Source organism: Cnephaeus nilssonii (assembly GCF_951640355.1).
Source record: "Cnephaeus nilssonii genome assembly, chromosome: 3".
NCBI lineage: Eukaryota > Metazoa > Chordata > Mammalia > Chiroptera > Vespertilionidae > Cnephaeus > Cnephaeus nilssonii.
This window is the reverse complement of record NC_137074.1, coordinates 54,723,693-54,747,278: the sequence shown is the minus strand read 5'-3', so window position 1 is coordinate 54,747,278 and position 23,586 is coordinate 54,723,693. Positions and strand designations below refer to the sequence as shown.

At 54.1% G+C, this 23,586-nt stretch overlaps 1 protein-coding gene across 1 annotated transcript in view; it reads right to left on the bottom strand.

Moving 5' to 3' along the window:
- ITGB5 (integrin subunit beta 5) overlaps positions 1-23,586 on the bottom strand; it is a 110,672-nt gene that overhangs the window by 9,566 nt on the left and 77,520 nt on the right. The window contains exons 10-11 of the mRNA XM_079766459.1: positions 21,162-21,591; positions 1,374-1,596 (exon numbers count right to left, since the gene is read on the bottom strand). Coding sequence (XP_079622585.1) covers positions 1,374-1,596; positions 21,162-21,591 — 653 coding nt within the window. The remainder of the gene's footprint in view (positions 1-1,373; positions 1,597-21,161; positions 21,592-23,586) is intronic.

Genomic DNA, 23,586 nt, shown 5'->3' with positions numbered 1-23,586 from the left:
CCCCCCACATGTGCCCCAAGGACTGGGAACATACACTCAGAGGGTCCTGCTGGTGGGACTGGCGGGGGCACCTCCCTCCAACACCAAACGTGCATCACGGCTGTGAGGCCACGCCCCGACGGCCACTGCTTTCTGGGCTCCAGATCCAGGATCCTGCCCTCGGCCTGGGGTGTTCCCCTTGAATTTCTAGAGTTTTTCCACTCTTAGCAGGTCTAACGTGGGCCTGTTCTCCTTCTTCCTTCCTCTCCCCAGCTCCCCACCAATTACACAGAAATAAAAGCTGGCCCTGTCGATCTTGCCTCTCGCTCTGCAGCCAGCTCCCAATTACCCACGCCCGGACTGTGTGTGGCACGTGTCCAACCGGGGGTCCTGCCCCCCAGAACGCTGCTGCGCACGGACTGCCAGCAGTCAGGGCAGGCTCGGGGGGCATGAACTCATTTCATTATCAGCCCGAGCCAGACGTTTGCGGGGGAAACCTGCCAAAAGAAAATTGCACACTCGCGTTCCCCAGAAATGCCGTCTGTGTTATTATTTGTTTCTGACCGTGCCTCTGCTCGCACTCTGCGGGCCCCTTAGCACGGACGATGACACAGCTCTTTCTCCAGCGACATTCAAGCGAAGCCGCCACTCCGGCTTTCCTGGCGGCGGAACTCGTCGGTTTCTGGAACGCCCTCTCCCTGGCAGCGTGCGGGGCAGAGCGCGGGAGGTCAGCCCGGGAACGTGACCCGCGGCCCCGTCAGGGAAGGCCCGGTGCCCGGGCTACACAATCTGCGCATTCACCAGCCGCACGCACGGAGCCAGCGTGCCGTTATCTGCACAAACGGAGCAGCAAATGCAGCCGGCGCGGCAGTCCGTGTTGGCGTGCCTCCTCGAGGCCGGGTGCCCTCCTACCCCCTTCGCCTCCGATTACGTTTGTTTCAAGCAGCATTTCCCACGCTGTGCCCTGCGAAACACTGTCTGGGAGAGGTTAAACTGGGGGAGGGGGTCATTCAAGGCGAGATGCACACTGAGCCCCCCTTCTGGAATGCCCGGAGCACTCTAAAGGCTCTGAGATGTTAGTCTGGCATCACAACCAGTTTAATTCCATTTAACTCGGTGAACTTGTCGTTTCTAAATGAGTTTAGCCAATAGAATAGCAGTCTGGGTTTTTCCCTGTTTTGTTGTTTTCCTACAAAATCCCCACGGAACCAGAATCTCAAAGATGCTATTTTAGGTCATGTTAGTAAGAGTTTCGCTCCCCAGCAAGGCTGGGAGGGTGGAGCTGGGGGGGGCGGGGCGGGGAGGCTGGCCGGCCCGAGGGCTGACTGGCTAGGACGCAGGCCTGGTCTGGGGGGGCGGGGGTGGAGGAGGCAGGGCTGTGGGGGTGCTATTACCTCTTGGTGCTGCAAGCATCTGGGCAGGTTGGGCACTTCTCACATGTCTCCCCAAAGGCTCCGGGCTCCGTGCACTGGCACTGCCCACAGACGCAGTGCCCGCGGTCGCTGCAGATCTGGCCCTCCTTGCCCCGGCACGTGCTGATGTCTGTTGAGCAGTTACAGTTGTCCCCGACGTAACCTGCGTGGCACTTGCATTCTCCGCACTGACATTCGCCGTGTCCTAAAAGGGCACGCACAGCACGTCAGCACCTGCCTGCACCCACCACCCAGCGCCACCAGGAGCCAGGCAGGCTCTGGGGCCAACAGAACGCGACCCTGTGCCCTCGGAGTCTGTCCGGGTGGGCAGAGAGGGCCGGGAAGCTGTGTGGTGGCTGGGGCTGGGCCTGTGCTCCAAGCTGGTCCAGAACTTGGCCACGTCATGCCACTGGACAGGACCCAGAGGGCTTCCGGCCTCAGAGTCCCCAAATATGTCCACATCCTGAGAACAGGACCTCATATGGCAAAAGAGACTGCAGAGCAACTGAGTGACGTGTTTTGAGATGGGCGTTCTCCTGGGGTACCAGTGGGCCCCAAGTGCCACCACGAGGGTCCATGTAAGGGGAAGGCTAAGGGGGACGAAACAACAGAACCGAGACGTGTGCTGCTGCCTGTGAAGGAGGAGGAGGCGGCAGTGGCCAAGGAATGCAAGGAACGCAGCCAGCGCAGGAAGATGGAAAGGGCGGGAAAACAGAGGCTCCCCGAGACCCTCCTCCAGAGCCTCTGGGGGGCGGGGGGTGCTGACACCCTGACTTCAGCGCAGGGAAAATGACTGCGGACTCTGCCCTCCAGAACCGAGAGGATACACTCGTGTTGTTTTAAGTCACTAAATGTGTGGGAATTTGGTACCGCACAGTAGGAGTAGGAATCTAACACAGTTGCCATCCCCGGTCGGGGTGAGACGCTGAGTTCTGGCTCTGGCTGTGCACCCGCAGCCCGGAGCGGGTGACTGAGGGGCAGTCCGAGGGCAGCGGTGGCTAACACTGAACAATGCTCACTACATACACATCGGGCTTCACACCATAAACTCAACTGAATCTTACACACACAAACACACACACACACCCCGGGGCAAGGGATCGCCACACTCCTCTCTTCCCAAGTGATGACACCGAGACACAGAAAGACAGAGCGGCTCGGTGCAGGTCACACAGCTGGCGGCCCCCAAGCCAGGACGCCAACCAGGGAGCCTGGCCCCAGGTCCAGGACCTACTGCCTCTCAGGAGAAAGGGGACAGAGCAGGCCCGAACCAGGAGGAGAGCCAGCAGAGGGTGCCCTGCTCCCGTCTGCAGGAGGGACCCCTTCCAGAGCCTGCAGGAGAGGGGCGGGCACCCCTCAAGGTTCTGCGCGTGGCACGGGCAGGGAAATGCCCAGCTCAAAGGATGGAATGTGTGTCAGTGTGTGTGCACCAGGCACGTGTGTGAGAGTAAGCATGCACACTAGGCATGTGTGTGAGTGTATGTATGACAGAGTAAGTGTGTGCACCAGGCATAGATAAGCACGGGTGTGTGCACATGTGACGGCAGTGAAAAGCATGGAGAGTGCCACCTGCCAGCGGCCCGAAGACTGACAGTTAGTGGATTCTCAATTCTCTACACTAGCAGACGCCGAAAGCAGCGCCCTAAATGGGACCTAGATTTTAAAACTCTTCCTAACACTGTTGTCGCAGCATGTTTCCTCCCTGATGCCATTCTGCTAAGGCGGTAGCATATGGTGAAGAATGTATTCACTGAGCACTCCCTTACACACGGGCAGGAGACTGGAGAGGCGGGATGGGCATCAGATGGGGGAGGGGGGGCTGCATTTCCCTCCCACACCCGCGTCAGTCTCACAGCACCTTCTGTGAGACCACCAGGGAGCGCGACCCACAATCCAGGTCAGGACCGCACCCCAGGGAGGCTCTGCACCACCCCCTCGTTCCTGCCCGGCCTCTCGGTCAGCTCTGCAGTGCCAGGCGCTGCGGGTGGTGGGAGGCCATCTGGAGCAGCCAGGCCTCCAACCCGCCCCGGCCAACAGCCTCTCCGCTTGCTCAGCCAGGGGCTCACTCAGAGCCACAGAAAGGCTGTGGGGCCAGAGCCCCCTCCCACCTCACTGCAACGCTGAGGCATAGGGCAGCCTCCCAAATGGGTGGGAAAGCCAGGCAGGGCCGGGGGAGGCTGCGCAGTGCGTGCAGGGTGAGCCCCCGGAGAGAGCAGCACCCTGCTGGGGCTGTGGGGGAGGGGGAGAGTGGGTGCACAGCTCACCCTGGGGAGGGGACGGCGGTCCCTCCTCTCCGCCTGTCTATGAACAGCACCGGTGTAAGCCATGGCCGGCAGGAAACCACTCCCCACAGGAAGTCTTCCCAAATGAAACTGCTCCAAGCTCCAATCGCAAAATTCCCTCACTCTCTGGCCTCAGGGACCACACTGGTCAAGAGCCTGTTTTAAATTAACATGGCTCACTGTCAGGGGTAATCCCCCCCACCACCCCAACATTCTATTACGAAAATTTCCAAACCAGCAGCCAAGTGAAATAACTGTACAGTGAACATCCAGCTACTCACCGCCCACCTTCCACCGTCAGTATGTTACCTGTTCCTGCAGCCCACCTCTGTCGAGCCCTCGATCCATTATCCATCAACCCATATTTTAAAAGTGAGCTACAGATGCCAGTGCATGCCAGGGGTAGGTCTGTCATCTAGCTCAGGCACTCTCCAATGCCCGGGGCGTCACACCATCCCACAGAGCAAAAGCGCACGGAGTGGAAGGCAGCGGGGTGCGGAACCTACGCGCAGCCAAGACGGGCCAGGCCAGCGGGGCTGCTCTGTTGAGACGGTGAGTGTTGTTTTTCTTCCTGCCGAACTGTTCCTGGCAGCCAGGTGAGATTGCCCAGCCATAACCTGACACAGTATTCCCAAGTGTGGGAGATTCGGAGAGGAAGTAGTATATCATCTACGGAAGAGTGGGTTTTGATTGAAGCGTGTGTGTGCTGATGGGAGAAGCTGCTCCCCGTGGGGACCGGGCCTCCAGCTGAAACTGGCGGCAAACCAGGCAGAGGCCCGCCGCTCTGTGCTGTCCACCAGGCGGCTGAGCGGCAGGCAAACCCAGCTGCTTTGGGTACAGCAGGTGCCGTGCAGGCTGAGAGCCCCCCAAACCCAGTCCACGGCCAGTGCAGGTGAGCGTGCCCCCGTAGAGTCAGGAGTAATCTTCTATTTCGGGTTGAAGCAGAGTCAGGAGTCACGGGCGGGACAGAGTGGGAGCTGACGATACGCGAAGTCACCGGGGAGAGGGACAGGACTCGCCACAGACACGTGAGCTCTTCCTGAAAGCCCCCGCACACCTGAGCACAGCGAAGACGCAGCAAGAAGGAACAGCGTGCAGGGACCCTGGAGAGTGGACAGAGCAGGCGTCCTCAAACTACGGCCCGCGGGCCACATGCGGGTGTTTCTGCCATTTTGTTTTTTTACTTCAAAATAAGATATGTGCAGTGTGCACAGGAATTTGTTCATAGTTTTTTTTAAACTATAGTCCGGCCCTCCAACGGTCTGAGGGACAGTGAACTGGCCCGTTTAAAAAGTTTGAGGACCCCTGGGACAGAGCCCGTGGCCACAGCCCACGCCAGCGGGAGTCATTGAGGGACATCAGAAAGTCCTCAGCCGCGTGGCCGTGGGACTCCAATATTTGACGTTTCCAAAGCAAAGTCCCGGAAAGCCAGAACTAGGAAAGAAACCCCGGGCTCACCCTAACCGGTTTGGCTCAGTGGATAGAGCGTCGGCCTGCAGACTGAAAGGTCCCAGGTTTGATTCCGGTCGGGGCATGTACCTTGGTTGCGGGCACATCCCCAGTGGGGGGTGTGCAGGAGGCAGCTGATAGATGTTTCTCTCCCATTGATGTTTCTAACTCTCTATCCCTTTCCCTTCTTCTCTGTAAAAATCCAATAAAATATATTAAAAACAAAAACAAAAAAACCCCGGCTCCATGCTGGGCGAGAAGGCCGAAGCCACCTGAATGCTGGTCCTCTGACTCCCCTGGTAGCTCGGGCTCAGTTTGTCAGGCAGTTCACCGCCTTTCACAGACGCCGCCATGTCCTCCCGCGCACCCACGCAGGCAGTCCTGTCGGGTCAGGGCTCTTTTCTGGGAGCCTGGGCTGGGCCTCAGCATCCTCCTCAACATCGCACTCCAAGGAGGTTCTACCCTCTCCTGGGAAAAGCACCAAGATGCAAGCACTCGCCAACTTGGCTTAAAGCTCCCAAGTCTCCCTTAGAAAGCATGCCCCATAGAGAGTGTCAACAACTAGGTAGGTCTGGTCACCTTGTATCCTAATCCCAACGCCTCAGTCCTGCAGTTGGGCCTCCCCCGGCCTTCCCCTCAACCGGCATGCGCGGAGGTTTCCCGCATCCCCTGGTGAGCCCTTGGCCTCTCCTAACACCCTAGGAACACATGATATTAAAATGACGAGGGTCATTCGGCCCTGTCCGAGATCAATTCCCTGTCAATCACTGAATGGGGGGTGGGGCACATGGTCACAGAGGGCCTAAGAACACACAGAGGGCCTAAGCAATGCCTGCACATCAAAACAAAGCTCATTTAGAACGCTGTCCCCAACGCCGTGGCAGAGCGAGTCGAATGTAACGGCGCCTTTTTAATATTGTGCAGACATAAAAATATTTTCATTGCACACAGATATGGATATTGAGAGGCATGTGAAAGTACTTAGTGAGCTGTGAATTGCTCCATGTGCAAGTTATTATTAGTACTACCTTTGTTAGGATGATGGATAGCTAAATGGACAGGAAGTTGTAAATGTGTCTGTTTATGCAGAATTTCAGCTCCACAGAATTCAACAGCTTTCCTTCAGCACAACAGTGCTTGTGTGGGCTGGAGGCCAGGACGCAGCCCCTTGCCTTCTTTCATAAACTAGAAAGGCAGCTATTCAGAGGAAGAGGTCCTCTTGACGTAGGCTGGGAAGGAGCTGCTGGCAGGGAAGGAGTGGGACCAGGGGCCTGGAGGCCACAGGGGACATGAGAGGAAGCCGAGCACTGGCTCTGTAGAGGTCCGGGAGGGCAAGTCCTACAGCGGCTGCTGGGCCTCGTCCTCAGTGGGGATGCGAGGGCAGACTTCAGCGGGTGGAGGGGGGAGGCGACAGCTAGCGCAGGCAACGCCACAGTGACCTGGTTGTGCAGGGGAAGGAAGTGAGGAGGAGGAGGGAGGGCAGGGGACACTGAAGATGGGATATATCTGAGCATACTTCCGATTAAAGAAAAAGATTCAGAAGAGAGACGGTTTGGGGGGAAATGGAAAAATCGAGGGGCAAACTCCAGAGATCACGGCAAAGAGATGCAGTGGGAGCACGGGGGACGAGCGGAGGGGTGAGGCTGTGGCAGAGGGAGATGCTCCAGTCCTCAGTGCCAGCAGTAGAGTTCAAGGTCATGGTGATCGGCTGCAGGAAGGCCACGGGGCTGGGCTGGAACCAAGTTCAAGCCTGTCCCCCACCATTCGCAATGCACACTGGGCAGGCCCCTAAACCTGAGTGATGGTCTGTTTCCTCATCTGTCAGTGAGGACGATGCCTTCCTCGTGGGAGTGTTGTTAGAAGTACTGGCACTATTGCATGTGAAGGCCCTCACCCAGGATCTGGCACACGAGGATGCCCAGGAAGTGGTAGCTGGAACTTCGGGACTGCCATCGGGGCTGAGCAATCCAGGGGCTGGGAGACCAAGGTGGTGGGCAGCTCGCCACGGGGAAATGCAGTGGACAGTGGGACCTGGGGGGAGGGGGCGAGTGTGAGGTGGAATTTAGGGGTCAGGGATGGGGAAAGGTTGAGGACCATGTAGTGGGAGGGCACAACCTAAAAAAGGGGGGCCTTCGAGGGGGTGAAGCAAAGCTCTGAAGGGAGCAACGAGAAGCAAAGCAGGGGTGGGGGGGAGGAGGCCAGTTCCCCCAAACCGCCCCCCAGCAATGCTCCTGGGACCATCAGTTCCAGGAAAAAGAGGGGGCGGGGCTCCTGCAGAGGCTGGGAATGAAGAGGAGCCTGTCACTTGAAGGGTGGCGAAGAACGACCCCGGGATTCAAGGACACGCCTAGAAAACGGGGCAGTAGGCATAGTGGTTAACGCAGGACTGCTGGAAGCAGAGTGCCTGGGCTGGCCCCTAAATCTGCTGTTTACCAGCAGGAGAGAAGGTTTAACCCTCTGGATCTTGGTTTCTTCAATTTTAAAATGGGACTAATAAAATGCCCCCTTGTAGGGTTGTTGTGTGAGTGAAGCCACTCAATCTGGATAAAGCACTTGGTGTTGGCATATAGTAAGGGCTCAATAAATGCTAGCAATCTCCATCATCATCATCGTCATCATCGTCATCATCGTCATCATTGTTATAATGGGAGCGAGGGGAGGAAGGCTTGGAGAAGATCTTGGAGGAGTGGAGGGAAGCGCTTTCTGGGAGCTCGGATCAAAGCCTTTTGGGGTCAAAGCTCCCATAAGGTTACCTACTCCACACCCAGCCTGCGGGGAGAACACCTGGGGCCCCAGAGCCTGGAAGGAGGCTGACACACCAGGGTGCCTGCCCCAGGCGCTGCTTGGGGATCTCTGGGAGGTGTGCCAGAGGATGGGGGCGGGGATGCACAGCGCAGCCAGGGAGGGAGGGGACGGAACCTGGCCCCAGCAGGAAGGGACAGCTAGATGCCTGAGGCAGGGCTGTGACCCGTGAGATCCATCTCTCCCTCCATAGCTGGTCCAAAAATAGTTCCCATGCAGCTCTGGAATGCACTGTGGCTCCCTCAGTGGCAGCTTCCGTCCTGTCCCCTCCCCTCCCCTCAGGGCTGGCAGAGGGGGAGGTGAGGAGGGGGAGGACTAGCTCAGTTCCTGAGGCAGGAAGGAATTCCCTTTCTCCTTTCTCCTGTTCCTGTCTCCCTCTCCCTCTCTCTCTGACACAGGGTATGCAATCACTTCCTTTCGTTCATTGCATCCCCTCAGTGTCTGCCTCTCTCATGTATCCCGCTCTCCTCACAGCCCTGGGGTGGGGACACGGGGCGGGGGCTCCCTCTGCTTCATTCACAGCCCTCTGTCTGCCCAGTCTCCCCCACCTCTCAGTCCCGAGCCAGCCGTGTAAACAGGAAGCCCTGAGAGAAAAGAAAAGAAGGGGTGTGTCTGGAAAGCCTTCGCTCATTTGGGTTATTTCCCTGTCACCAGGAGTCAGATCTGTCTGTGTTCTGGACACTCTGGGTGAGACCTGGGCCCAGCTCCCGGACAACCAGCTCTCTAACAACTTCCCCAACAACTCAGAGCTGTATGTGCTTCCAGCTGAGGGGTCTGTGGGACCCAGGGGCCCAGAGGACCTCCCGAGCCATGGCAGCTGGGAGCGGAGCCCACAGCCGGGCCTCTTCAGCATCGATGGGTGTTTGGAGCCCCCTCTCTGTGGACACACAGCCGAGAGCAGCCTCACGGTCACTGATATCCTGGCACCCACACAGATCTCCACCGGGAACCAAAGCCAGACGCGGGCTGACCTCCCTGTGGCAAACACACCCACAGGCTTGCAAAGGGTAGGGCTTCAGCGGGAAGGGGAACTCCCTGCTAGGAAGCGCTCTCCCGGTTCTTGTTGACAGCATGTCAGTCAGTGTTCCATAACAGGCCCTCCCCCATCTTGAGTGTCTTTTTTTTTTTTTTTTTTTTTTTCATCTTGAGTGTCTTGAGTGTCCCTGCTCGGCCAGGCCAGGTCCCCGAGTCTGGCCCCTGGGGCATGTGCCCTCCCCCTGCTTTATCTTTCCCTTCCATGCACTGGCTTTGGTCCCAAAGAGTAAAACACGGAGCTTCTTGAAATGCACAGGACATGTTCCCAGTTCCCTCATAAGGGATCGTAGTGTAGCTCCCGGAACCTCAGCAGAAACGAAATAAACCTCCAGGGGCAAGAAGAGAAGTCGCTCTTGACAAGTGGTGTCCTCACCACAGGCTTCCTCGGCCTGTAAACACCGTGGGGGCTTGCCAAGGACCCGTTACCACAGAACCTGCCAACCACGGCCACCTCCTCCCACCAGGAAGCACAGCACAGCGCCCCTCACAGTACACACCAGCCCTGAACTCACTGTGCAGAGTCTCCTCTGACCAGCTCAGTCCCGTCCTTGTCCCTCCACCTGACACTCCTTGGAGCTGCTCAGCTGGGGACGTCCTTTCTGGAAGGGGTGCCACTGAGCAATCTCAGCTACCTACCTGCTGCTCCGGGCAGCAGGCCAGTTTCCTCACCAATGAAGGCGGGAGAGTACCTTGTCTATTTTACAGGACTGGGGACATCCTCTGTGATGTGCAACAGAGAAATGTGAGGTTTAAGCACTTTACCTGAATTACCTCATTAGTCCTCCAGATAACTCTATGTGGTGGTATAATTATTACCCTGATTTTCCCAATTATGAAAAACGAGGTACAGAGAGGCCAAGTAATTCATCCAAAGTCACAGAGCAGGTAGGAATAGGGGCTGAGATTTGAACCACAGTTGTGTGGTCTTGGAGCCCATATTTCTAACCACTATACATACTGTCTCTCCAGTATAATCCAGTCATGATTAAGTGATAAAAATTAAAACAACAAACAGGATAAATGTTCAAGGTGACCCAGGGTGTGGTATAGTTGAAAATGTACAACAGACCTATCCACAAGGCTGGCTTTTTATCACTTATCAGTAAGTCACTCTTGGCCATTTTCTTACCTGTAGTCCCACTTGTTTATTTTTTCTTTTGTTTTCCTTGCCAGAGGAGACATATCAGAAAAAAATATTGCTACAAGAAATGTCTGAGATTTTACTGCCTATGTTTTCTTTCTAGGATTGCTATGGTTTCAAGTCTTACATTTCGAGTCTTTAACCCATTTTGAGTTTATTCTTGTGTGTGGTGTAAGAAGGTGGTCTAGGTGAAGGAATTAAGCAAAAGAAACCATCCCCCCTTCCCCCCCAAAAAACCCTCATAGACACAGACAACAGTGTGGTGATTACTAGAGAGAAAGGGGTGGAGGTTGGGGGAAGCAGAAGAGGGTAAAGGGGGGATAAATGGTGATGGAAGGAGACATGACTTTGGTTGATGAATACATAATACAATATACAGATGATGTATTATAGAACTGTACACTTGAAACCTACCGAATTTTATTAATCAATGACACCCCAATAAATTCAATAAAATTTTTTTAAAAGATTGAAGAGACCTAAATATGTTCTATAGCTGATCAGAAGACTTAGTTAAAAGGGAGAGTGTTTATTTGTTTACTCATTTGCTTCATCTCATTAGCCTACTCCATACAAAGTAGACGGTGTTTCTTTTTTGTTTGTCCAATGCCTAGCATGGCGTCAGGCACACAGAATACGGTTGCTGGTCGTTGGAAGCTATGAACATCATCAGGACAAGCCTGATGTACTGGGGGTCAGGCATCAAATGTGGGAAATTAGAAAAGGCACAGAAGCATTAAAGATGCTTATGAGCTCAAGTGTGACACCTGAGATACTTCAAATTCTTCACACATGTCCAAGGAACCCAGAGACTTCAGGTACCAGGAGGAAAAGAGGATCAAGATTTCTCTTTCCTCGAGTAGGACGTGGTCACAGTCAAACAGAGACTTTGTTCCCACTACAGTTCTTGCATATTGTTCAGATATCATAGGGCTCGGGGCGAAAGACTTCAGAGATACGAGCAGTGATGCGCCCTTAGTCTCAGGGCCTTGGCTTAGCGTCAACGGACCAGCCCTGACAAGGTCAACTAACAGTGCTTCGCAACAGGCAATTCCCTGACTAGCCCCTCACCCTTTGCCTTCATCTGCTAGGCCACATGTATCTGTGCAGCCAAACAGGACCACCGCTAAACAAATAAGGCTTTAAGCCAAGCTTCCCCAAACCTCAACATTACTTTCTGAGATGACAGCACTGGCTAGAAAGTGCACTCCACTGTCAAAGGCACGAGTCCTCCCAAAGGTTAGCTTGCCTTCTGGTCTTACACCTGATTTCTCAATGCGCCTGCTGGCCACCAAGTCCCTCGGATTACCTCCACAGTTCACACGAGAGCAGCAAGGGAAGGACTTGGTCCCTGGCCCAACTCTACAGATCACAGGGAGATGAAGGTAATGAAGGGAAGACGGAAAAATCCCATGTTCTTTAATGACCTCACCTTTCTGGGTTCAAAGAAGTCTGTAAACAACTGAGTGGGACGAACCGTCGTCCTCAGAGGACCCTGAGAATGCTGACTCAGAGAGGCAAACAGAAGGCCCGTGGCCAAAAGAAACAGAGCTACTTCAGATTGACACTGATTTTGGCTAAACCTGCCCCATCTGCCTGGCAGGCACGTCTGGGGAAATGCCAAGCACACCTGCGGAGTCATGAATTCACGTGAGGGTTTCTATTTCCAACCTGGAACACCGTCACCCTGTTGTGGTTGGGGAGCAGTTGCCATATCCCACCCTCAGCTGGCCGCGGCTCGGAGCCCAGCGCAGGATCTCCAGGATGGGGCCGGTTTGGAACGTCACATGAGTGGGCCACGCTGACGCTTGGCTGAGGAGTCCGGCCAAGCCATGAGATGGCAGGAAGCAGCCGCCCAGGAGACAGCCCCCGGCCCCCGAGGGTTAAGGGAGGTGGGCTTTTCTTGGGTCAAGGCTTTGGGCCCACCTCACTGAGGAGTGCTGCCAACATGCCAACCCCTCAGCCACAACCTCCCCCACGGTCGGGTCAGTGACAGCCACATCCATCTCCTGGGAGAGGAAGGACAACTCAATGAGATCATCCTGTCGAGAGTGTTTTATAGATGAACACAGGCCAACGAAGGTTCATTTAAGGAAAGTGGGGTCAGCATAATCAATAACAAAGCCAGTCAGTCACCCGCTGAACACTAAGAGCAACATTCGGTACCTTTCATTAAATAAGAATCATGGGTCGGGGACCTCAGCCAGTCCATGTGTGTCCTTCAGCCTGGCCCACTGTGTCTGATATATTCTTATGTAGCCCAGAGACACCCACTTAGGAAAAGAGAGATTAAATGTTTCCTAAAATGCTGACCAAAATAAAGAGCACTTATTAGATAAGACTTGGAAAATGTGGGCTACATGCTTGGCTAGTAGCAGGACGGCTGAACTCGTAATCCAGATATTTGGGAAGGGTCTCAGCTAATCAAAATTAGTAAAATTAGATAGAAGTTAGGGCGCTATTATTTGCAAGGCTCTCCTTGTCTGAATCTATAATCAAGAATCGCAAGGAGCGTTAGTCTAGATTCTGGGCCTCAGTTTCCTCAAATGGGAACAGTCAAAGCAGGTACTACACAGTTGACCCACTGTGTGTGATTGGTGGCGTTACAAAAGGCATGAGGTGCACATCATCCCACTATTAGTGCTTGCTCATGATGAATGGGAAATACTACCAAATTAGCCTCAGTTTGTTTCCCAGGAAAGAAAGGGGATATTAAAATAGATTCTCCGTGTATTATTACATTCGCCTATTGCTGAAGACCAACATAGTGGTCTTCAGCATACCAACCTGGGAAGTACATTCTTTAGCTTGGGGACAGTGGAGTCACTTGATCAAGACTTTTGGGGGTAGTGGTTGTGGGCTGGGGTGATAGGCGGCCCCCTCCTGTGGGTCAAAGGGCAACAGGCTGGGCTCAGGAAGGTGCCCTGGAGAGAAGAATCAAAACTTCCAGCAGGTCAGACTAGCTCAGAGCAACTTCCAGACACCCAGGAGCAGCTGGATCTGGGTGGAGCTCTTAGGTCAGAGTTCTGAGAGTCACAGACACTCACCCTGAAGGAAAACAGGGCTCCATCCAATGCCGCCCCACCCGGCCAGAGGCACTGAGCAGCAGAGGCCTACAATCAATGATGTCACAGTTTCCAAAATCAAGACCAAACTCAAAGTGGCGGCTCGACACCCAAGAAATGGAACCAAAAGGACCTTAGAAATAACTCTTTCAGTCACAGAGGTCTCCCATAGTTTTCAATTTAACTAAAAATTAAAGTTTTTCTAACATGTTCTTCTATAATATCAAAAAGCTATCACTGGCTGGATTTGCTCAGTGGTTAGAGCATCGGCCCACAGACCAAAGGGTTGCAAGTTCGATTCCAGGTCAAGGGCACGTACCTCAGTTGCAGGTTCTCCAGCCCCAGTAGGAGCGCAGGTGGGAGGCAACCAATCAATGTGTCTCTCTCATGTGGATGTTTCTCTCTCTCCCTCTTCTTCCTCCCTTCCATGTTCTCTAGAAATCAGTGGGAGGAAAAATATCCTCCAGTGAGGATTAAAAAAAGAAAGAAAGAAAAAGAAGCTTATACCACCCAAATCTATACATGACATTCACATGTGTTCCTAGGATTTTCCTATGCTTTTGGAATTTCATTTTTCCTTCACAAGCCAAACTTCATGACCTTGAGGACCAGGCCTGAAGTTCAAAGGCATGCATCGAGTCCTCCTGCTCCCATACTTCCCTTTCCAAGTAGAGAGAGAAGGGTAGTGAGGTGAGATCCCATGCTTAGATTACTCCATTTTCACAATCACTGGCGAATTGTTGCATAAGATGTTTCTAAAAACAAGATCTGAGCAGTGAGGAAGGGCAGTAAGAAAACTCCGTTCCCAGAGCTAAGATCGGAGCACAGAATGGGGCAGGTTCTCAAAGCGGCTTCCCAACACTTCCTGCCCCATATAAATCTGGATGGTGAGGGGAGAAGCTTAAAGGGTTCAGATCCTCATTCCTCAACCCCAGAAAGCTTCTGAGAAGTGGGAAATTCCAGGGAATTAGAAATTAATTCAAGACCACAAGCAACTCCAACTCTGCACCCAAGGCACCCAGTCCCACTCGGCCTGTGAGGGTTGCTCAATGAGCTCTTGTGGACTGAGAAGAAAGCAGCAACCTACTGAAAACCAGTGTCCCTCCGTGAGAGAGCATTGTTCCCATGTCTGTGGCTGCACTGGCTAAGATCAGAGACTTATTAAACTCGGGTTTTCCCAAAGAGCTTTCTCCAGTGACAAGCGGTGGCAGCTAGCTGACTCCAGCTCTAAGCAGCCTAGCGTGCCTGGTGTAGGTGACTGGTCTGAAAGATGCATTGTGTCCTTATATGACGGGGGGGCCTACATTTCGGTTCCTTTTTGACTTTCAATTGAACTTGAGCAATGTCTGGATACAGATGTTATAGTTAGAGAAGTACTAACCATGGGATACCCATTGAGAACTTCCAAAACCAACATGCTTTAATGCCCTGAATCTCTCTGGTGCTTATCTGTGTGTAAGAAAATGTTCTTCCGGGAAGCGGGTGGGCAGGTAATAACCTTTACACAATACCCCTGCCGGAGGTTTCACAGGAGGACCCTACTTGATGCTCATGATGACCCTCTGGGGCATCTGTCAGAGAGGGTCCCCGGAGAGTCTAAGGTCACAGGCAGAAGGGCACTGCCAGGCTTCGAATCCAGATGTGAACATGCCCTGGTCCTCAACCACTCTGTCAAATGCTCTCTGGTGGAAACATCTTGAATGGGTATATTATTCCTCATAATCATAGTCACTGAAGAATTCTGTCGCACGTTCTGCTCTCAGAGCCACTGTATCCTCAGTCCTCCAAAATGGGATGTGAACCTCACGGCCTCTGTGGAGAGGTAGCGTTTACACCCGCCAGGTGAGGGCACCTGCTGCGTGGCACATGCCTCTGAGGGAGAGGGGCACTTTATCCAGGAAAAACACCTATACTTTGCATCCTCATATTTACAAACAGCAGCTGGTAACCATGAACAAACTGAGCAGAGATTAATATTTGTGGGAAGAACTTTCTAGGCCTCGCACCTGGGGCACACAGTGGGAGCCATCCCACCAAGCAGCCCCTTTCCTGGGAAATAAAATATGTCAAACCTTGGCTCATTCGAAAGGTACTGTGGGAGTGGAGTCCTTTGCCATGGAGCCACCCTGGAGACGGTCCTGGAACAGGTCATTGACAAGACATGCACACTGCCACGGAGTGATGGAGGCAGCTCTGCGCCCACAGCCTCGGCAGTGGCCGCCGGGCCGTGAAAATGGCATTTCTGAAGAAAACGGTGCAAATATGGTGAGAAGTTCTTTCATAAACATATCGGGATAACTGTCGCCACAGGAAGTGTTTCACTGGCAAGAATCAAGAAGTCCAGAACCAGGCCACACTGCCAGAGGCACTTTTAACTGGGCAGGTCTCGCAGAACCTTGTGAGCCTTCTGGAAACCAGCACCCTGGCCCAGAGCGTAAGCTTAGGTGCCGGCTCTGCCGCTAGGACTGCCAACACTAGTGTCGCTGTGTAGTTCTTTTTTTTATTATTATTATTGTCTGGGAGAGAACTGCAGATGTCTCTTGACCTGGCACATATTAAAGGGTATTATCTATATAATATATCTATATACTGGATAAACTGCCCAAATAGCCTGTTAGATGCAGTAAAATATATGAGAATTTATTTAGATTACTTTGGGGATCTCACAGTCACATGACCAAAGGGGTGCTGTTAGAAATTCTATATCCTGCTTGATTTAAATTCTCTCAATATGTGAACCCCAAGAAGCAGGCTGACCATCAGCAAGTTATTCATTATACCCCAGTGCGGTCATTTTAAGTACAGACACTCAACCGTTTACCCCAGGGGTCCTCAAACTTTTTAAACAGGGGGCCAGTTCACTGTCCCTCAGACCGTTGGAGGGCCGGACTATAGTTTAAAAAAAAACTATGAACAAATTCCTATGCACACTGCACGTATCTTATTTTGAAGTAAAAAAACAAAACGGCAAAAAACACCCACATGTGGCCCTGCGGGCCGTAGTTTGAGGACGCCTGGTTTACCCTAAAGGAGTAACTCGAATCCCAGGAAATGCACTGTTTGGGTGCAGAAACCAGCAAAGAGCAACAAAGTCTGAGCAATAATATTTTATTGCAGTAAAAACAGCTTCCCATATTCTATTAGCAACACTTTATGAGGCTCAAGAGAACAGAAACCCGCCCGATGGCCCCTGGAGCTCGCTCTGCACACACAGGAACCGTCTGTGGACAGAACCCTTCTCCGAGTTCTGCTGCCTCCAGAAACCAGAGGGAGACACACCAGCCTGGCTGCCCACGCGTCCCCGTGACAGTGCCACAGAGCAATAGCATGGCTGTCCAATTGCTTCCAGACCTTAGTCTGATCTGCCTCACTGCTAACTTTTATGGCGTGTGACCTCCTACAAACCCGTAACTGCTTGCATTTCCCCCTGGGTCCTGGCTCTGGGTGGGGAAGCTGGGGGGACGGACTCTAAGCCTCTCATAGACGGAAAGACCAGAGAGAAGTGGAAGGAGTTGTCCCAGCAGTTCCGGCCCTGGCTCTACCTCCACCCCCATCTGAAGACAAACCACAACCGCAGTCCCCTTGCAGGACGGGCTGCAGGGCCGGGGGTGAGGAAGACTGAGAGAACGCTGATGTCAGCTGCCCGGGAGTCTCTGAGTCAGCATCTTCAGGACCAGAGTGGTTATTGGGAAACAGACTTCTCCCACAAAAACCCCAAATGGAGCAGCAGCCCAAGAGCTCAAAACCAACACGCACAACCCCAGAGTGGGAGCTCCAAGCCCTTGGCCACGGATGCAGAGGAACCGAGGAACGGAGACCCTCCCACACCCGCTCACAGCCACCTTCTGTGGAGTGTGAGAGACAAGGAAGGAACGGAGAGCTGGGAGCTGCATGGATGCTCGAGGAGCCGCTGCCTGGGCGTGTTGTGAAGTCCTGCCCGGAGCTGGCTCGTTTCTGTGCTGCCTCAATAATCAAAACAACAGTGACCTCATTCCAGAAACTGCTTTCCCCAGGAGGACTTGGAAAGGTTTACGTTTCAACTCGTTGTTGCTTTAAAGTGAAGGGGTAAAGGAGGCTCGCCGGGGATGCGATGGAAAGCGTCAAAATGGCCTAGTCGACGATGGAGTAAAATAACTGAACAGGAGGCCTCTGTACGCATGGGATGGTGCTTCTTAGGATATAACAGTATGGGGAGGGAGGGCCGGGGGGAGGAGCAAGACACAAAACTGTACAAGGCCACAGACACACACTAACTTGAGAAAAGTTCAGAAGGAAAAATACTAACTCTTAAAGCATGAGTGATGGGATTATGAATATCTTTCTTTCTCCTCTTCAGAACATTCCAGACCCCAGCAGGACCCCCCCACCTAACTAGTCATACTCTTGACTGTGCACATGCGAACCAGTGAGGGTGACAGAAGTTCCTTATCTGGCTCACCAGGTGTCCTAATCAGTCCCGGTCACCAAGGAGATGGACGGCACAGAATGACCACACATCCTTCAACTTCCTGGTATTTTTCCGTTTTCTTTAAGAATGTGCATGGCGTTCCCAGTGTGGGGGAAAAGACACCCCATGTCAGCAATCCCGGGAGCTAGTGACTTGAAGCATCGTGCATGTGGGACCTGAAAGGCTTCTCGAACCTCCGTGTCTCCACCGCAGGGCTGCACGGAGGGAGCGGGGAGCGAGAGCACGGGCTGGCAGACTGAAGGGCAAGACTAACTCGGAACTGTGTGTTCTGTAGCCAAAGAGCTGCACTTCCACTCAGCCACAGGCAAGACAATTCCTGTTTCCAAAGTGACGAGGTTTCACTACTGAGGCCACGCACTCCTCATCCAGCACCCGCCCTTCACCTCCAGCGCGGGGCCCATTCAGTCACATCTGAGAGGGAGAGGAGGCCTCTGTACGCATGGGATGGGCTGTTTCCCGCCAACCCCCAGGCCAGGCCCTGTATCTACACCTTCTTCCATTCTCAACAATTCTCAAAACAATGCAGAAATGAGGGGTGTTGGGCCAGGCCTTGTATCTACGCCTTCTTCAATTCTCAAAACAATGCAGAAACGAGGGGTGTTGGCCACGTTAGAGACAGCAGCGCTGAGTCCAGGACAGCCCGCGCAGTAGGCAGATAAATTGTGGGGACGGAGCGTGCATGTCACTGACTTGGAAGCCCTGGCTTCCCAGCAGCGCGGACGCAGCAGCCTCTGGATGAGGACCTATCAGAGGATTATTTCTGGCTCCTGAGGGGAAAGGAGTGACGGTTCTGTGAAAATATTTGCTAAAATGTTTAAAAACAAAACAAACACTGCTGAAAGCCAACTGCAGACACTGCCAGGCTCCCTGGAGCTTTTATGGTAGCTGCTCAGGGACTGGAACTCCATCCCACCGCTGGGACTCCAGCCCTGCTGGGACTCTTAGGCAAGCCAGAGATTTACAGGGGGACTCGGGGGTGGGGGTGGGGTGGGGGTGGGGGTGGGGGGAGGGTGCCCCCACCCCCGCAGGAGAGGGAAGCTGCCCCTCCCCCCCACATCAGCAACTGCGGCTCCCAGAGCTGTGTGGCACTGACTCTCAAGAGAGTCGGGGGTCAGCGCGCCCTCCTTTTGTGCCAGGCAATGAGCTAGGTGCTTCCTCTACATTCTCCTGTTGCTCAGAACAACTCTGTGCCCACGTGACCCAGCAGCATGTGGCGTTACTGGAATCAGAGCCAGGTCTGCCTGATCCTAAGCATGTTTTCTGCTAATCCTGCCGGATCCAGCGGGTTACTCCAATCCATCATCCCTGGACGGGGAGAGAGTGGGCCCCTGCTGCATGTTCAGCACATCAAACCCTAACACTTCTGTGGCATTCCGGTGTCCTGCACTTTCTGGAGCAACTCCAACTTTGGAGCATGTTGGTCCCACTGCACCCATGGGTGCACTCAGGCGTGTCTCACAGTGTGGTCAGCCCTGGGAGGCCTCACTTGCCGACCCACATCTGTGCAGCCCTCAGCACTGGCTTCGTCCGCCCACAGGGACAGCTCATTTATATGCTGTGAATGGCTTCACGTATTTGTGCTTTATCTCCCCTGCTGCACTCTAAGTTCCTTTCAGAGCAACGCTTCCCAACTGGAAGCCATTCTCGGGAAGGAATCCCGGAGACAAGAGAATACACACGGAATACACAACAGGACCCACAGCAGACGACACTACGTCCCACCTACAGCTGTTCTGGTTCCTCTATGTGCAGTGGCCTCGTGTGGGATGGAATGGCCCTCCGGAGATATGACCCTACACCAGTGGTCGGCAAACTGCGGCTCACGAGCCACATGCGGCTCTTTGGCCCCTTGAGTGTGGCTCTTCCACAAAATACCACGTGTGCGTGCAAACGGACAGTGCGATTGAAACTTCGTGGCCCGTGCGCAGAAGTCGGTTTTCGGCTCTCAAAAGAAATTTCAATCGTTGTACTGTTGATATTTGGCTCTGTTGACTAATGAGTTTGCCGACCACTGCCCTACACTATCTCATCAGCATACAACTCCCAGAATGGGAACTGCCCAATTATAATCCCTCTGGAGTCCATGTAAAGTGCTATGCCCAGATTTAAAAACCCAAGTGCTCAAACATGACACAATAAAAACTTGGCTGGGTTGTTCTTCAAACAAAATTTAAGAGCTTCAAGTGTTGGTAGTCAAGTTAAAAACAAGCTCAACAGTGTAATGTGATTGTCGAACAGAAAAGTGAAGGTATCGCTAGGATGTGTTGACGGGAGTGGCCTGGGCAGACCACAGGAAGCAAATGTCCCGCCGAGCCCTGGGCTGAGCCCCGTTTCGCCGAAGGACAAATACCGTGCCCGCGTCTGGGAAGCACACGGCACAAAACGACAGGCCCTCCCGGAGCGGCCTGGAGAAGGGCAGAGAAACATAAAGACACTCCAGGTGTTTGACAGGCTGTCACGTGGAGAAAGGATCTAGAGCAGGGGTCCTCAAACTTTTTAAACAGGGGGCCAGTTCACTGTCCCTCAGACCGTTGGAGGGCCGGACTATCGTTTAAAAAAAACTATGAACAAATTCCTATGCACACTGCACATATCTTATTTTGAAGTAAAAAAACAAAACGGCAAAAACACCCGCATGTGGCCCACGGGCCGTAGTTTGAGGACGCCTGATCTAGACTGTAAACCATTGGGGAAAAGTAATTGAGGAACAGTTTTTTGTTCAGTATAAGAAGCTTTCAAACCACGTGGGAGGCAGAACATGGCCCCCCAAAGATGTCCATGGCCTCATCCCCGGAGCTGCGTCTGTGTGACCGGATGTGGTAAAAGGGGCTTTGCAGCTATGATTAAGTCAAGGACCTGGAGGTGGGAGACTTTCCTGGATGACCCTTTCAGTGGGGAGGCAGGAGCGTCAGAGAGATGTGGCGTCCGCGGGCGCTGCACCGCTTGCTTTGGAAATGGAGGCGGGAGCTACAGGCCCAGGGATGCTGGTGGCTCCCAGAAACCGGGAAAGGCCGGGAGTGGATTCTCCCCCAGGGCCGTTAGGAGGAATGCAGCCCTGCCCACACCTGGACTGTAGTCAATAGCACCCATCTCAGACTTCTGACTTCCAGAACTGTAACAGAATAAACCTGTGTCGTCCTCAGTCACTAAGTTACTGGTAACTTGTTAAAGCAGCGATCAGAGATGAACGCGACAACCGACACGGGACTAACCACTACCAGCCGCAGTGAGCAATCAAGAAGAGGCGGAACATCCACCTGCCAGGAATGCTGTGCAGGCAAGTCCTGGGTGAGCCGTGGCAAAGGCCTCCGACGCCGAGAGCCCATGTCATGTGGCGGCGCCTTCTCCTGCTTTTGCATTTGACACGCTGGTCCCCGCCCCCCGCCCCGGCCTGGTGGTGGGCAAGGCTTGCCCTGCTGCCTCCCAGGAGGACAGGGTAGTAAGGTAAAGGCATGCTTTGGGGGATGTCCTCACAGCACCGGGGACTGGGCCTGCCTCAGAGCAGAAGCGCTCGCCTGGGGTGCCTACCTGAGCAGAGGACGCCTCTGTTCCTGGCACAGGAGAAGTTGTCGCACTCGCAGAAAGGCCCGTAGATCTTCCCGAACTCGCTCTCGAAGCAGGAGCACTGGCTGCAGCTGCACTGCCCGCGCCCGCTGCACAGCGGCTTGCCCTCCGCCTCGCGGCACAGGTTCTGGTGCCCGCTCGGGTTCTCCCCTTCCTGGCACTCGCACCTGCTGCCCAGGTAGCTGGGGTTGCACTCACACAGACCGCACACGTAGGTGCCATTCCCGCTGCACCGGGGGCTGTCCGGCTCCTGCCCCGCGCTGCAGCCACACCTGCAGTTGTAGGTGACCCCCACCTCCAGGCTGTCCCGGAACCCCACGGGCCGCAGGGTGAACGTGTGCTCCGTGTGTTTGCCCGGGCAGCTCCGCGCCTCCACCGACACTTCGAAGGATGCCTGGGCAGAAAGAAGAGAGGGGACATCGTGGACACAGTGAGTCAGGGTATCTGCTTCGGCCTCCCCATTCACCCAGGGCCCCGCCCAAGAGCGGCTGCTCTGAGGCCTCAGGGGAGAGCTGTGCTACGCCTGGCCCTGTCCACGCACACGGCCCCGGAGGAAGAGGCCCAGGTCAGCAAGCTCCTGCACATTTGCCAGGCATGGTGCTTGGTCCTGAACGTTCGTGATCTCTTAATCCTCATGACTCTGAGGAGATGGCTTCCACAGGAAAGCAGAAAGACTCACGCAAGGGTTCTTTTCTCCCCTTTCTTTTCACCTATATCCTAGTCTCTCTCCATCTCCATTCTGAAAATCTGCACCAGGCACTGCGTCACATGCTCCCTGAGCGCAGGGGCCCCGGGGTCCCACAGACCCCTCTGAAGAGAGGTTTCCTTCCTGCTGGAGAAGGGACATTAGGATACAGGGTCCCTCCCAGCATACCCGCCTCCTCCTCACAGCTGCATCTTTCATAATCAGCTCACTACCCTGAGGTCGTAAGGAAATCATGGCTGATGAAATGTGCTACAGATGTGGACAGACTATTTGTTAAAATATATTTTTATTGATTTTAGAGAGAGGAAGGGAGAGGGATAGAGACAACAATGATGAGAAACATTGATTGGCTGCCTCCTGCACGCCCCCTCCTGGGGATCGAGCCTGCAACCCGCGCCTGTGCTCTGACTGGGAATCAAACGGTGATCTCCTGGTTGATGGGTCAATCAATACTCAACCACTGAGTCACACCAGCAGGGCCAGACTGTTTCTTTTTAAACAAAGAATGTAAAGAAGCATTGCTACCCCCTAAGCTGCTTGTGCGTTGCCCTGGAAACAGGCAGCAAGGTGGACCGAGCTGGCAGATGGCAGGAAAGATGCCTGTTAGCTGCCCACTCGGCTGCAATGGGAGGAAAGCGAGGGCACTGCTTGGTGTGATTCTCCCAGGAAGTAGAGCATGACTCTTCCACTGCCCTCCTCCCACTGAGAACAGACCATGTGTGGTTATATTCATCCAGCACTCCCTCGGAGCAGGGCACTGTGGAAATCCAGACAGGGATCTGGCACACCCTGACCAAATGCCATCTGCAGTGCTTCTCCCTGAACGGTGGTGCTTCTCCTCTGAACGGTGGTGCTTCTCCTCTGAATGGTGGTGCTTCTCCCTGAACGGTGGTGCTTCTCCCTGGACGGTGGTGCTTCTCCCTGAACGGTGGTGCTTCTCCTCTGAACGGTGGTGCTTCTCCCTGAACGGTGGTGCTTCTCCCTGAACGGTGGTGCTTCTCCTCTAAACGGTGGTGCTTCTCCCTGAACAGCGGTGCTTCTCCTCTGAACGGTGGTGCTTCTCCCTGAACGGTGGTACTTCTCCCCTGAACGGTGGTGCTTCTCCTCTGAACGGTGGTGCTTCTCCCTGAACGGCGGTGCTTCTCCCTGAACGGCGGTGCTTCTCCCCTGGACGGTGGTGCTTCTCCCTGAACGGTGGTACTTCTCCTCTGAACGGTGGTGCTTCTCCTCTGAACGGTGGTGCTTCTCCTCTGAACGGTGGTACTTCTCCCCTGAACGGTGGTGCTTCTCCCCTGAACGGTGGTGCTTCTCCCTGAACGGCGGTGCTTCTCCCCTGGACGGTGGTGCTTCTCCCTGAACGGTGGTGCTTCTCCTCTGAACGGTGGTGCTTCTCCTCTGAACGATGGTGCTTCTCCCTGAACGGTGGTGCTTCTCCTCTGAACGGTGGTGCTTCTCCCTGAACGGTGGTGCTCCTCCTCTGAACGGTGGTGCTCCTCCTCTGAACGGTGGTGCTCCTCCTCTGAACGGTGGTGCTCCTCCCTGAACGGTGGTGCTCCTCCCTGAACGGTGGTGCTTCTCCTCTGAACGGTGGTGCTCCTCCTCTGAACGGTGGTGCTTCTCTTCTGAACGGTGGTGCTTCTCCCTGAACGGTGGTGCTTCTCCCTGAACGGTGGTGCTCCTCCT